Genomic DNA, 15,932 nt, shown 5'->3' with positions numbered 1-15,932 from the left:
GGCGGCAAAGGCAAGTCACTTCTAAATAATAACACACACACACACACACACACACACACACACACACACACGTGTCATGGAACTCCTGCTGACTGGGAACTGACCTGCGTGAGACATATCTCTTTCCTTAATTCGGGAACATTTCCATATTTTAATCAAAGTTGCTCTATTCCCTGGAATAATTTCCCTTTCTAGTAGAGATAATCTTTGATTTACAACAGTTTGTTTAGTGACCATTCGAAGTTACCTCTCCCCCAAAAAGGGACTTATGACCGTATTTCACACAACCGTTGCAGCATCACTCGCTTACACGATCAGAATTCAAATGCTTGACAACTGAGGTCATATTTATGACCTTTGTTGCGTCCCAGAGTCACATTATCCCCCATAGCGCCCTTCTGGCAAGCAAAGTCATTGGAGAAGCCTGATTCACTTAACAACCACGGCAAGAAAAGTCGTAAAATGGAGCGAACTCATTTTAACAAATTTCTCACTCAGCAACATAAATTCTGGACTCAATTGTGGCCATAAGTTGAGGACTACCTGTATATTCTTTCCAAAATATTCACATATATTCTGATATTTCAGGTCCTACAGCTACACGAGCCGTTCAGGGCCCATGTACAATCGCAGCTACACAGGATGGAACTCTCTTTTTATGACCATTTTGGAACTCGATTCCACATATGGAGACAGGGGCTACTGCTGGGTAACTCTCTTCTCTGCTGCCAGAGAAGCCAGGCAGCTTTGTATTAGGAGGCATACGTGGTTGGGACCTTTTAACCCGTCCCTTTTTTGTCAAAGGAAGCAAGGACACCAATTTCCCCTTTATTCTCTTGCATTCTGTTCCAGCGTGTGGCATGGCATCATGACTGCAAATATCTCTCTTCTATGATCCATACAGAGAAAGATTAAGCCACAGGTAGTCAGCCTTTGCTTAGGTTTAGGACTAAGCCAAATATTTGATTATATGAGGAAAAACGTACAGATGAAGAAGACATTTATTCGTACAGATTCTAAAGTACCAACAAAATAGTACATTTTATATTGCGTTATAAAAATGAATATTAAACAATACAGCACAATACAACAATAATTATTAACAGTATTAGTAATAAAACCTGGAAGATGCTTTTCATTGCCCTTGTATAAGTAGTAATATTCTACTGTGCCGTACACATTAGTGTCAGTGGACAGAGGTGTCCCTTTGTAGGAATACTCTTTTTATCTAAAAGGCTACATATGCTGAGTATATAATATTGCATTTTTAATAACATTGAAAATGTTGAGATTAATAAAATCGATATCAAATTCTGAAAAATGACAATAAAACTTGAGATCACATCTACACTATATAAAATACTGGAAAAAAAAATGGCCCGTAAGTCCATTAGTCGTTTGTTTAAAATGTGGCATAATACTGAACTTCAAATTTATCACACGCGCACACACATACAAAAACAAACTAAGTGCACAGAGTACTTATTGCAACTGCTCTATTCCACAGTATTGGTATTAGGGGGGGGGTCTTTCCCCCCATAATGCAATGGAGTGGGAGGGGCAAAGCATTTTCTCCCTGAATGTTCCAACTCTGATACTGGTTGTGGATCCGATCCCTTCTGAAATATTTGGGTTGGAACATTCTGGTTGCAGCCTTTGCATCCTGTAGCAATGATAACGCGGGAAATGTAGTTGGTTGCAAAGAAATAAGACTGGCCCAGTAAAAATGGTGGCCTGAGCTTTGTGGCTTTGTGCATCATCGAAATCAGGTGTGCTCTGTCTATGTAAAACCGATTTTGCATTGCAGCAAGCATTGTGCAACCCTTCACAGAGTTACGAGCAGAGGTAGTGGCATTTCCCCCGCTGCCCTTAGCCCTTCCCAGTAAATATATGAAGGAACTGGAGGAGAAAAAGGCATATTTACACCCTAGGTTAATTCTCTCCAAGGGAAGGAGGAGAGGGAAAGCTTGGCAGGAAGGGGAAATGTTCCCTTTTTCTTGCTTTAATTACCTGATAAAGGAGGGGGGTTTGTGTGTACTATTCTTAAGAAAAAGGCGTAGAGTTTGTATGCTTGATCATAGATGAAAATGGAAATTCAAGGGAAAATACATTGGTGAAGATTAAGAAAGATAAGGATTAAACAAGGTGCTGAAGGGGCCTATAATAACTAAGAGAGAGGAAGGATAACAAGGTTATGATTACCTGCTGAAAAGCACGTCAGAAATCACATATTCTTTAAATTTAGTCCTTCCCCCCCTTTTTTTTCTCTCTCTTGCATTTCTTTTTTTAAATTTGTCCTTAAAACTATTAAAAACTTCTTAATAAATATTTTAAATGTATAGGGAAATGAAGTTCAAGGGAAAATACATTGGAACAACGTATGTGGCTTTGTTCATTTGGATGAAAAGTCTTTTGAATGCGTTACAATAGTATGAAAATTAGGGCTGATCACACTTCACACTATAGGTGTGTGATATGACAGATTTTTCTGATGTGAAAATCTGCCTCAAGGAGGCATTTGGAAGTCGAAAAGTATGTTCGTGTGGTCTTAAATTCATTCTACAGAACACTCATCAGCTTACTGTTTCCAACCGTCCATTAAAATCAGGGGTTTTTTTTTACATTTGAAAAAGCAGGTGTATTTCTTTTATAAAATAGGTAATTTGGCCAAATCTGTATATATCCTATAAATGAAACAATGAGCGGATAACATGCATAGGTGAAGACAAAGAAATATCTAGAGTGGATTTCTGTGCTTTTAGGCAGAGGTGACAAGATTTATATTGGCTTTAGAAATTTGCCTGAGTAACAGTAACTGCCACAGCAATTTACTGCTCAAACTGCTTTGTTTTACACACATACACACACATATATACAGGCAGATTGGTCAAATACCTGAAGGCTGTACATTGAGAAAAAAACCTGATCCACGAGGCTGAACGTTTGTTGTGTATGCTTGAGGGGAAAGTGTCTGTGCAAATGTAGGAAGCTGTGCTTTTAAAGAGTCCCCACAAAGAAGGCCCCTGCCTACTTCAGATTCAAATTCAAATTCAAAAGAAAAAACATACTCTGCAGGAGGCCAATCCCCAGCCCGTGATGCCCTTAAAGGCAAACTGTATTAAGGCCTAAAAACAGGTCTCCCTATAGATAAGCAAGTGATAGCCACCCTTGTAAGAAAATTGGCTCTTGCTCCACAGTACCTGCAGGTTACAAAGGGGAAGAAATGTTCCCTTTCTTCTCTATTTGTTGAGAAACTTTTCTGAGGCCCAATCCTTGTCTCTGAAGGTGTTTTTCAACTCTTTTCAACTGATGGTGTGCTAAAATCCAATCCCTTCTCCACACCCTTCATGAGAGGGGATACTTCATGTGGTTGGACGATGCCCATAAACGGCTAGGAAGAATAGAGTTAGAACTTAGCCCCTTCCCCGCTAAGATTCTCAATCTGAGATTCTCCTTAAGACCCCCATTCCTATTCACAGTATCACACATCAGTTCCAACTTCACTGACTCTTGTTTGCATTTATCTGGCTACAATAAAAGAGTTAATACGCATCTTCTCAAGAAAACATACAAACTGTTCCCCCACCCCACCCCTCTCCCCAAAACTGTTTTCTTTTGTTCTGTTTTGCTCTGGCTTTAATAAGGATATTGTTTTTGTTTCTTGCCAGAGAAACAGGCCAGCCAAGTGCATATCAACATTGCCCCTGCAGCTCCTCCTCCTGTACAATAGTAAGCCCAGCCAATTTGACAGGTGCCTGCAGGGGAGACAGAAGACACAAAGACAGTATTATTGAAAGTGCTGTCCTTCTTTTCTCGATCTCTTCCCCCACCGTCCCCCATTGGAATAATAGTAGCATTTTAATGCTGTATTCAATAATTGAAGGAAAACACATGTATTTATTCCTCACCCATCAAGTTTGTAGACATGCTGGTTCCTTGGTATGAGGATAGGCCAAGGTCTGAAGTTTTCTTACCTTCAAAAGATGCCTGCGTAGATAAAGTGCCTAGGAATTTAGAGGGTTGTATATAAACAGGCACTCATCAGAGTTTTTAGGCATTAACAACTCCTTTCAGATTCAAAAATGGTGTCCGGATATCTGCCCCTAAACCTAGTTTAGCTTGCACCTGGGTATATCTTCAGGAATCATGGACCATCATTGAAAAAAGGGGCTTTTCCCTCTCTACTGCAGTATGGTTTGGGGGACTCAATCCCTTTTGGTTTCTGTATGTTGGATCCCCACATTCAACTCAGGATGACCATTTCAAAATGAGTTAAAGTTTATGGAATTACAAGACTTGTAGAGCAGCAGTAGAGCAGTAGTAGAGCAGACAGAATTTAAGGAAGAAAATATACTTAAGGACGCAGTTCACACTACGGTCTAAATGGGTTTTGTTTTTTTTAATTATACACACAACAATGTGAAATCACAGTTGCCAGCTCTGTAGCTGGTGCTGACCTTCATACGCACTGAGTTTTTCCCAAGAACCTAGGATATGTGCGGATCCAAGCTGCATGGCCTCTTGTAATCAAAAGATGGAAATTTTGTCTATAATTATATTATTATTGCTTTACAATTTAAGCAAACCCAATCGCTGCAGTTTATAGATGATTTATATCTCAGCATGTTATGCAAACACAGCCAAGATCAGACCACAGTTAAACTAGCATATAGGCATGAGTTTCTGAAGTGGCTTTACTTTACTCATAGGTATAGATTTTGGCTGGGCAGCTGTTCCATTTCTTAAAGAATGGAAGATTCTTTCGTAACTTCTTTCATTCTTTTCTCTTTCTGGTTTTGTTTAAATGAAATCCATTTCATTTCAGGACATTTTCCACAGGGTTAGGATTACTCACCTAGTTCAAACTGGTCGGAAAGATTGCTACAGGCTTGTCTGACTTCTTCACTGTCCCAGCCCAGAGGATAGAGAGCACACCCAGAACCAATCAACAAACCTATAATAGGTGAAAGAAAGTAACATAATTTTAGCTGGACTATAGTCAACGAATGGCATGAATGAAGGTTGGTGGCAGATTTCATTTTCTGTTTTATCTCCCTGTCTCTGTGTCCGCAGTTGGTGGACCCTTGAGAAAAGAATGGACTACTTGAGTCCTCTAACTTTTCCTCTACTCAACAAACAAAAATCCAAATGTAAAGTATTAAAGTATACGAGTTGAACATCATGTGCTATATTGACAGCGAGGGGGAAATTTGTATCAGACCAAAGCAAAATTAACCAGATTGCTGCTCTTTCTTCAGAGTTTCCATTAGGTTTAATTTAGCTTAGGGTGATGTTATGGGCACACCTACAGTATGTAATCTTCCTTACAACAATATGAAATGGTTTACAACTGCCTTCTTCCAGAATATGTAAATCCAGCTTTCAGTTCTGGAGTCTTCTGAAAAGCTCCCATCAAGTACAACCAAGTTTCTCTATCTTGCTTAGCTTCTCAGGGTTAGGGTCAATCAAGTATTGCTATCTACTGAAGCTGCTCTGATTCTCTGCCTCACAAAAAAACGAATACAAATGTTGAGAAGGAGCACATGTCAGCAATCCAAGTGAAGACGTCATCCTATCAATTGTACATAATTATTATTTTTGCAATTCACCCTGCCCAGAATCCATGCATGCATTTATGATTCTTGGTATCTTGATAAATTCTTCAGAAGTGTTTGCATCTAAGAATACATCATCTAAATCTAAATGTATTGGGTGCCTTAATTTATGCAATTCCTTAGGCACAGCAATTAGTAAATGCAATGTATTTAACATCAAATCAATAAACTTGTAGGCCAGACAAGGAATAATGGATGGAAACTGAACAAGGAGAGATTTAACCTGGAAACAAGGAGAAACTTTCTGACAGTGAGAACAATCAACCAAGGGAACAGCTTGCCCTTGGAAGCTGTGGGAGCTTCATCACTTGAGGCTTTCAAGGGGAGATTGGACTCCCATCTGTCAGAAATGGTGTAGGGTCTCCTGCTTGGGTGGGGGGTTGGACTAGATGACCTACAAGGTCCCTTCCAACTCTGATTATCTGTATCTATCCAGACAGATTATCACTGGTTATTCCTTTGAAGTGTTTTTTGTGGGATCTATTTTGCATTCATTTCAGCTTTATATCACAGTCTACCAGAAAATGGTTTTCCTTATATCAGCTGCACCAGAGTAATATTTAAAAATGTTTTTCTAAGACTGACCTCTAAGTGTGATCATCCCAAACCAGCTTTGTTTAAGATCCTAAATTTCAGTTAACTATCATCTAGCACAATTTCCTTCCCATTTTAAAATCTCAAATGCTGAGGTAAAATAGGAGAAACTAACAGCCAATGAAGGCTCCCTCCAGCTGACTAAAGCGACAAAGCTCTTAATAACTCTGCCACTTCCTAAGACATGGCAGTTTCTAGGTAAAACAACAAGCCCGTTGCCCCTGCTTCACAGTGACATGGGTAAAATTAAATTGATGCTTCATACTTGTGTGAATGTATTTGGGAGGAGGAGGAGGAAAATAACCAAGCTCCTGGCCATCAAGGTTTCTTTCTTCTTATATTTAAACACAAACTGCTGAAATCTGTAATGACACCATCATTCTGTAAGCAGGTACTGTTCCAGACAGCTACATATATAGCTAGAGATTGCAGTGTAGTCTCTCTGCTTGGGGGAGTGGGATGGAAGAACAATGTCTCTCATTTGAGCCTAGAGGCTAAGAGGATGGGATGAGGCAAGCCTTTGGGGTAGTGGAACTGCTCACAGAAGCAGAAGAAATGAAGCTGCACCTTTTTAATAAGATGTGAACCTGAATAGAAACCGAATAGAAAAATCCAAGTCATATTCATTCATAAAATTTAATCTACTCATGAGTTGTGAAATTAGAGATCAAGAGGTTCAACTAGAGTTCGTCAAAATGAGAAAACCACCTGCTCTTGAGCCCTCAGGAACTCCAGATGGAAGTTTTCCAATCTGAAATGCCCTGCGGCTGACCAGAAGAAAACAGGCTACCCAGAAGGAAGAAGTCACAGGAACACAGCAGTTGATGCCAATGTTAAAAAAAAGAGGTACGCGTAGTCCTTGACTAAAACCATCATTTAGTGACCGTTCAAAGTTCAAACTGTCACTAAACAAACGTTATATATCAAGGACTACCTGTAGAAAATGTCACTTGAGCAGTACACTTGTTTTAAATTATTTGTAAGCATTTAAGAGAAGTTCCAAAGAGCAGTGCGGTAGCCTAGAGGTGGAATTCTTGTCTCTTAATCAGGAGGCTGTGAGTTTGATCCTTGGTAGTGGCAGATATTTCTCTCTCTGGGTGCAATGATGAATTGTCTGCTGTGAACTCCACAGAGGCAGCAGGAAGGGCATCTAGCCAATAAACTCTCAGCTCCATTCAGTCGCCCCAACTCCACCTTGATGCAAGGGATTACACAGGATCATTAAAAGGAAAAAAAAAAAATAGGAGTGAAGAAAGTCATCTTCTATGCTTATGGGTCTGTGCAGTAATATGAAATCCATCTTCAAGCTCTAAGTTGGATGGGGAACTACGGCCCTTTTATGACTTGTGGACTTCAACTCCCAGAATTCCTGAGCCAGCATGGTCATAAAGGGGCCATAGCTCCCCACATCTGCTAAATGAATGGATGAAACAGCTTTTCTGCCCCCAAGGTGGACAAATAAATACAAAGGAAACTAAAACTGAACTGGTTATGGCATGTGAATTCATGGCATAAACCCCAAGATATTTTCTTACAAATCTTTTTCATAGTTTGGAATTATAATTAAAACAGTTATTAGGACAAAGAGGGATTTGTATACAGGAAGAACTATTTAGAAAATTGTTCCTTTGTTCCTTGTATTTTCAGTTACAGCAAGAACATAAGATAGCTAAAAAGAACCGTTTCCAAAGGTCAAACAACATATGGAGAACTTTGTGAAAATTCAAACAAAGGAAGAGTATGTAAATCATGTGCAAATCCTGTTGAAATAAACTGCAAGAATGTAAAGGAATAACTGTTGGCTAAGCTGTTCCATACAATAAACAGCAATTTAATCTTGTTTATACAAATGAATGCCCACTTTTCAAGTTGAATGAATCAAGATTAAGTTATAAAATAAACATAGGAAAGAAGAATGAATGGGAGGTGGAAAAGAAAGTGAAGTTAAGAGAAAATCATGGCCAAATCAATGCAATCCTCAAAAGGTAATAGAACAAAGGGCAGCGTATAAAGCGATGTATGGATTTGGTTGAAGCCAGAACTGGTAGTTTGAATGAATAGAAAGGAATGGAATAATATAATAAATAGGGTGAATATAAACTCGTTGTTATACAGGTAGTTCTCATTTAATAATAGTAATTGGGACACTGGAATTTCTCTCGCTAAGTAATGTGGACATAAAGTACAGTATCACTGTGACCACATCACTTTCTGACTGCAATCCCAGCAGTCCCTGGTCCCATTGTAAAGCAAGGACCACAGGTTGTTAAGCATTACAGGGTGGATCAAGTCGATTTAAATCATCATTTAACTCACAATTTAAATCACTCGTTAAAAAGCTTGATTTAAATCAACTCGATTTAAATCATAATTTTTGAAGAGCAACTATCATCTCTGTCCTGCAGCCGCTCCTCCTCTGATCCGCTTTTGACTCAGCGACAGTCCCATTCACTTTAATGGGAAGACTGGTGATGGGGCAGTGACACGACAAGGTGAGAGATGTGGCGGGTTGCAGGTGAGTGGATGCCCGCTAACAGGCACTGCCATCTCTGGATCTGAAATGACAGGTTCAGAGGTGGTATTCAGCAAGTTCTGACCAGTTCTGGAGAATCGGTAGTGGAAATTTTGAGTAGTTCAGACAACCATCAAATTCCACCTCTGACAGGCCCCGCCCCCATCTATTCTCTGCCTCCTGAGTCCCAGCTAATTGGCTGGGTCTCCTTTATTTGCCCTGCACAGGAGAACAGAGCTGGAAAGCAGGTTAGTGGGTGGGGAGGGAATGGGATTTTGTTGTATCCTTCCTCTGCCACACCCATCAAGCCAAGCCCACAGAACTGGTAGTAAAAAATTTTGAATCCCACCACTGCCACAGGTGCTTTTAAATGTAAAGATTCGTTCTTGCTGGTAGTTAGAATCTTTAATATTATTATTTGCAAACAAAATGAAGGTTTCCTATTTAGAGTGCATGTTATCTCAGTGTGCAGAGCTTGGATTCATTGAATGACTTTACCAAAAAAGTAAATATTTATTTTTTATTTTATTTATTTTGATTTGTCAATTGCTTGCAAGATAATAGGTATAAGTATATACATAGTTATGAATACATGAAATGGGTACATATAAGAAAAATAAAAAGAAACAATAGGACAGGGACGGTAGGCACATTGGTGTGCTTATGCATATTATTATATGCATAATATATAATATTATATTTATAATATGTTATGTTATATTTATTATATTATATTATATGCATAATATATATTATATTATATTATATTATATTATATTATATTATATTATAATATAATATAATATAATATTATATATGCATAATATATAATATTGCAGAAGATACAGCCTCATGCTATGTAACTAAGCTCCATTTCATGCTGAATAAACTAAATTATTAATGTATCTTAAGTAGAAAACTATCTTTAGATAGATTTTTACTCCGAAAGCATTTTATTAAAATAAATTTGATAAAAATAAAAATAAATCCCATTAATTTTTTTTTAAAAATCCCATTAATTTTTTTTTTAAATCATCAATTTTTATCCCACCCTGTTAAACAAGGATCTCATCTAACTGAGACGTGGGACTTCCTGCCAGTTTTCCACAAGCAAAGTCAATCAGGAAGCCAGCAAGAAGTTACAACTCCCCACCACGAAAGGCGGCGTTCCCTTAGGCAGCTTGCAGGCAGGTCAGCGGGAAGTGTATGCAAGAGAGGGCAGGCAGGGATTTGCTGCTGCAGTGCAGCTGGGGCACAGAGGGAGTGGTGCTGCTCCAGTTTGGTGCCACTCAGCAGCTGCCTGCTCACCCAAGGGATCCTCTGGAGGAAAAGCATCAGGAGCCGGAGCAACATACGGGTCTCGATCACTTCCCTCTTGACTTTGCTTGTGGGGAGCCAGTAAAGAAGGTTGCAAATGGCGATTGCTTGAACACATGATGGTTGCATGCTGCAACCATCCTAAGCGAGAGCTGTTTGCCAAGTGCTTGAATCATGATCATAAGGATGGTGCAACTTCCAGAACTTTTAAGGACCAGTCTGAAGTCTCCCTCATTTGGTGTAGTATGACTTGGAACAGTCACTGAACAAGTGGTCATAACCAAGGACTACCTGTGTTTCTTTTTCTTACGCGTTTAAGATTTTGGGGGTTATTTTTTTTCCTTTTTGCATATGGAATAGCATAGTTTGCCCCAAAAGGGTATGGTGTGGTGATATTATTAGAACTGCAGAAAAAACAATTGCTACCAATCTGCCTTCCGTTGAGGACCTGTATACTGCACGAGCCAGAAAGAGGGCTGTGAAAATATCTACAGACCCCTCACATCCTGGACATAAACATTTTCAACTCCTATCCTCAAAACAATGCTATAGGGCACTGCACGTCAGAAGAACTAGACACAAGGATAGTTTTTCTCCCATGCCATCACTCTGCTAAACAACTAATTCCCACAACACTGTCAACCTATCTAAAATAGGCAGTATTATCATCATTATTCTCGTCTTGCCTATACCCTATCTCCTTATCTTCTTATAACTATAATTTTGTTGCTTTATCTTACAATTTATATTGCTTACTTAATATCCTAGTATGATTTATGGTGATTGCTTATTTAGTATCCATGACTATCACTAAGTATTGTATCTAATGTTTTATGATGAGTATATTTTACAATGACTATGTTAATATTCTATATTGTTGTATGTACATTGAGAACTTACACACTGGAAACAAATTCCTTGTGTGTCTAATCACACTTGGCCAATAAAGAATTCTATTCTATTCTATTCTATTCTATTCTATTCGACTCGACTCGACTCGACTTTACTCTAGTCTACTCTACTCTATCATATATCACACTATTCCCTTTTGGAGAATGATTACAGTTGATGGAGAATAATTAAAAAATGTCAGCTAGTTATCATGAAGGACTAGGGTGAGGGGATATACTAATTCAATTTGCTGATAGTGTCCTATTTTAAAGGATGACATTGTTCATTGTTAGTCTAGGAATAGTTGCACAGATATTATTAAGTATACAATTGATATTACAATTCCACTGTAATATCGAAGTGATGTCAATAAAGCCTAAGACTAAAATCCTAGGGATAATAAACGTACACAATGGATTACGGACTATAAGAGTGGCACTGGCTTTTGACTAATCGTGCATGGGAGCGCACCTGAATACTGAACACACTAGAATGAGATAGCAATTCAATCTAATTTATTGACTGTAGCACAGTGCTCGATTGCATATTGGTAGAAAAATAAGATTGTGGTCTTATTTAAAATGTGAGTAAATAAGTGTTAGTGCTCTTTGTTATCTGAAGACCACATCTTTATTAGTGACAGAATTGACACAATAAATGTTTTTAAGAAATCCTCAAAGATATTTCAAAACTGAAGTAGACCCAGGGAATACTGAAGATGACCCTTTAAGATTCTACTGTATTAAGATTATAGTGTTCCTTATAATCATGAAGCACAAGAATTGATATTCAGAAGATTTGGTTTGCACGTCACTGTATTATTTCCACTATCTATAATGAAAATCTGGAATACATAAAATGGGAAATGTTGAATGGGAAAGAATGCAACTCTATCCTTTGTGTACTTGTGTTCCATGTTACAACGGAAGTACCAACAAATATAACTAATATCATGATGTCTCACTGCACATTACATTATTTTGGCATTGTCATGACTAAGGTTAGCCATATATCATGATTATATAGACTCAAAAATTAGGGTATAAAATAAGGAGGGGTATCTACCTTTGGACTCAAATCCTAATGAAATGGGAGCAGTAAATATTATTCAACATCTACACTCACATGCACTCTCTTGAGCTGTTACTCAAAATTATTTTAACGTAAGATGTATAATCAACAAACAAACTTCTACCTGTCCACAACATACGTAGATTCTTTTCTAAGCTAGTAATACAAACACACAGAGAGACACATACACAAAAACACAGTCTTCTCTGTACAATTAGGAAAAACCTATTTCCCATTCCAGTTTTTTTTTCTGAGTCCATTTATTCACAAACTGCTACATATTTGCCTGTGAAAGCTTCATCAATCATACAGGAAAGGAATGGAAAATATAAGTCACATTCAAAAAAGTACAATGTAAAAAGTCCTGAGAGAGTTCATAAATTGGACTGTGGGGAAAATGTGGTTGTTGTCTTATATATTCCTTAGACAGAATGGCTTTAAAGACATATATACATGTTTAGAATTAAATAATCTTGAGCTGATGTTATGATATTTAGAACTGGAATTCCACTGTCTTCAATGGTGCATGAAATGCATGCATGATTTGAGAACTAGAATATAAATGTTTCTCACTATTTGTTAGGCAGAACAGCAAGTCTTTACCAAAGAGCCAAGGCGTATACATAGTGTAGTTGCAATGGATTTTCAAGGTGGAATCTAATAAACTTATGCATTCTGCTTTCATCAGAAATCTAAAAGCACTTTTTCATCATTTTAATTCTATTGAAGGATTGTATCCTGCTCATTTTAGAATGTCTTCCCTTGGCTTTTATGCTTTCAAGTAAATATGCAATTTTAATTGATGCAACCATATCCTCACTGTAAAACCATCTTAACCATTCAAAGCCTAACTGTACAGCTCATGAACATTAAAGCATCATCTACTTTCTCAATCCCAATACTTTAAAAAATATATATCCAAAGTGAATTGTTCACCTCTCTCTTTTCTCACTCATCTTGCTAAAGATTTGCATGCAAGTACTGCAAGCTGGCTTGTGAGTCAGCTTTGTTTTTATTAGGCAAATTGCCCAGGGTTCATGAAAAATTTAGCTACAGCTGAACAGGAAAACATTGACTGTTGTTGATACAGCACACACAATACCTTTGGCAAGGATCCATGGCCTGGGGAGGAAAGTGACCTAGCTATTATCTGATCTGCTGCTTAGATGCAGCTGCAAAAACGTAACTCTTTATTATTGAAACAATTATTTCTGAACAGCAGGGGTCCAAGAAAGCAGGAATTAATTTAGTAATATATATTCATGGATTGTGAGGGACACAAGCAACTACAGTTGAGGATAAAGGCTGTGCCAGTAATTGCTGAATTGATTTTTTTAAAGCTCCACTGACACCCAAGCTGCCATTAAATTGAGCTTTATTTTTTGCGAAGCAATGTTAGGACTATTTAAAAAATGCCTCTGTTGGCTCTCAACCTAGCGATTAAACATTGTGCAAAGAGCAATGATTGTTTCCCAAGTGACCATCTACAAAGAAATCTTACAACCAAGTGTTCACGACAGACTCTTCAAGCCACTAAATCAATAATAAAGGTTACACCACGGCACTGCTCTTCTCAAACTGCATCTACCGTAAAATAGCCAATTAAATCCCCTTCGTTCCGGCAAGAGGTGCACAAGCGAAGAAGGAGCACAGTCTGACAATGCAATTAAATGTTCAACCCGGACAATTGTTTTAACAGGGTGGGTGGGGGAAAAGGACGGTTTTAGCCCTTTTGAAATCCTGAAAAAGTGGGTTCCTTTGGAAGGGTGTTTCACAAAACCGAAGCCATCAAAATCTCTGTTAGCTCCACTTGAAATTCTGCCTTTCCTTGATCAACTATGTTGCACCCTCCACAGGATATTGGACAGGGAAAAGAGGATAGAGAATTGGAAGCAAGTTCGCTTAACATAAGAAAGAAACTCTGAGAGCTTTATAGAGGACATTTTGACCCCTGATTTTGTGCCTGGAAACTGGATGGTCAGGGCAGTGACTACCAAATATGGTCTTGCTTGTTCCTGCCAATCCTATTTCATCCACCCCAGTTGAAGCTTCTGACAATGCCTCACGGGCAGAACATACATACAGTTGATTGCATACATTCATCACAGACAGCAGACCGAGTCAATCCACTCATGTGCAACACAACTGGGAAGCTTTCTTTTTTTCAGCGACTTGTTTTCCTGCTCCTGGACAATGAGGTGCTGTGTAAAATCCCGGCGTTCCAAAATATCAATTGTTTGCTTTAAAATCGCCATGGGATTCTGGGTAGTGGACAGAAGAGGAGGAATCAAGGTTTGTTGCCACAAAACAATAACAAGACGCTTGTGGCACCTTAAAGACTGGCAAATCTACTGCGGGATATGCTTTTGTGTTGGGAGATCTTTCAATGTTTTATGTATAATCATCTGTCAGCAGTTTTAATATTGGGGAAACTGGAACGAGTTTACAAAAAAGATTAGAATCTCAAGTCAAGTTTATCTCCTGGCGTGTCACGGATTTTACTGTCTTCTTGGCAGCAATATGGAAGCAATTTGTTATTTCCTCCTTCCAGAAATTTTTAACACATTCTTAGCTTGATTTACAATCTGCTTTATTAAAGAACTAAGAAAGTCCCACCTCATTTAGTTTTTTGAGACAGCTCAAGGTGCTGCAACTTAGCTGGTCACAGAAAGTCCAGTGAGCAATAATTTGAGATTAAAAATAGGCAATAGCCCAAAAATTACAAGTGGAACATTTCATTTCTCAGGATAACAATAGCAATAGCACTTAGACTTATATATATATAAGATGATTCCACCAGACTGTCAATTATTTGGAAGCCTGCACTCAGAAACAAAAAAATCTCCGCACCACTAGCCAGGCAAACACCTGGGCACAAACAGACTCTCCCTGATACCTCCAGCTCAAACACACCCCAACTAGGCACCCAGACGAAACCTAGCTTCCTAACAAATGATAGCCGTCCATTTACTTGGAGCCAAGCTGCACTAAAAGCCTCCAATACAGGAACACAATGTTGCCAGCCAATCAAGACAAAAAAAGCCACAAAACAGACAGAAGATATTAGAAACACCAATCAAGCAGAACACAGCAAACTCCAAGACCAATAAATACAGACCAAGACTCCCAAACAATCAGGATGAAGAAAAAACCATTCTGGCACAGCAGTAGGCTAGCCCCAAATTTAAAACTGAAACAACTGTAAAAGTCTGACTCACAGATGAACACAATACAGAAGACTGATGATGGCAGATGAGATTCTGCTGAAACGTTGCTCCAACTTTAAAAGCACAACTATAATGACGTGGGAAAATACCTGAACAAAGCTGAATACCATGTGTGTGTGTGTGTGTGTGTGTGTATAGAATTCTTCTTGTGCATATTAGATTATATTCATACTCCATATAGAATATCTGAAGTAATCATTCTGAATATCTTCTCACATGGAGAAAAGTGTTAGGAAAAAAATGGGTGGATGGTAAATGGATTCACAGGGCTCACCTAGTAATTTCCCCAAAGCAGAAGTAGAAAAATGAACAACAGTGAAAAGCACTTTAGTTGAGATCCTTCAGGCAGGATAGGAGTGGTAATCTGGTGAGTTTGCTAGGCAACAGTATTGGCCAGAAGTTTCCTATATCTGCATAAAGAGTTGCTTTTTCCAGGCCTGTCAAACTGGTGGCCCATGGCCCATTTGTCATGTGCAGGCCACACATATCCCACAACCGCAAAGCCAAAACACCTCACAATATGTCACAATCCAGCCAGTGACGTGATTGCGTTTGACACCTGTGCTTTAGACGATCCTCATTTCAACTTATTGGGATGGAGAGTTTTTTGTTGCTTTCATTGCAAATAACTCAGATTTTTTTTTAAAAAAATGTTTTGTTACTCCAGGGTTCATCTAGACCAAGGGTGTCAAATTCAAGGCCCGG

General features: G+C 38.5%; 1 protein-coding gene across 2 annotated transcripts in view; it reads right to left on the bottom strand.

Moving 5' to 3' along the window:
* Window positions 1-932: 932 nt before the first annotated feature.
* The window catches only part of LHFPL6 (LHFPL tetraspan subfamily member 6), a 35,485-nt gene continuing 20,485 nt past the window's right edge, over window positions 933-15,932 (bottom strand). For both annotated transcript variants that reach the window (XM_026710464.2, XM_087918381.1), the window contains 2 exons: window positions 4,856-4,954; window positions 933-3,755 (listed from right to left, as the gene is read on the bottom strand). In XM_026710464.2, the coding sequence (XP_026566249.1) occupies window positions 3,637-3,755; window positions 4,856-4,954 (218 nt within the window). In that variant the 3' untranslated portion in view covers window positions 933-3,636. The remainder of the gene's footprint in view (window positions 3,756-4,855; window positions 4,955-15,932) is intronic.

This window comes from Pseudonaja textilis, chromosome 1 (genome assembly GCF_049901715.1).
Source record: "Pseudonaja textilis isolate UNSWEBS1 chromosome 1, rPseTex1.2, whole genome shotgun sequence".
In the NCBI taxonomy this organism is placed as follows: domain Eukaryota; kingdom Metazoa; phylum Chordata; class Lepidosauria; order Squamata; family Elapidae; genus Pseudonaja; species Pseudonaja textilis.
The sequence above is the reverse complement of the archived record's forward strand: the minus strand, read 5'-3'. Positions and strand labels throughout refer to the sequence as shown.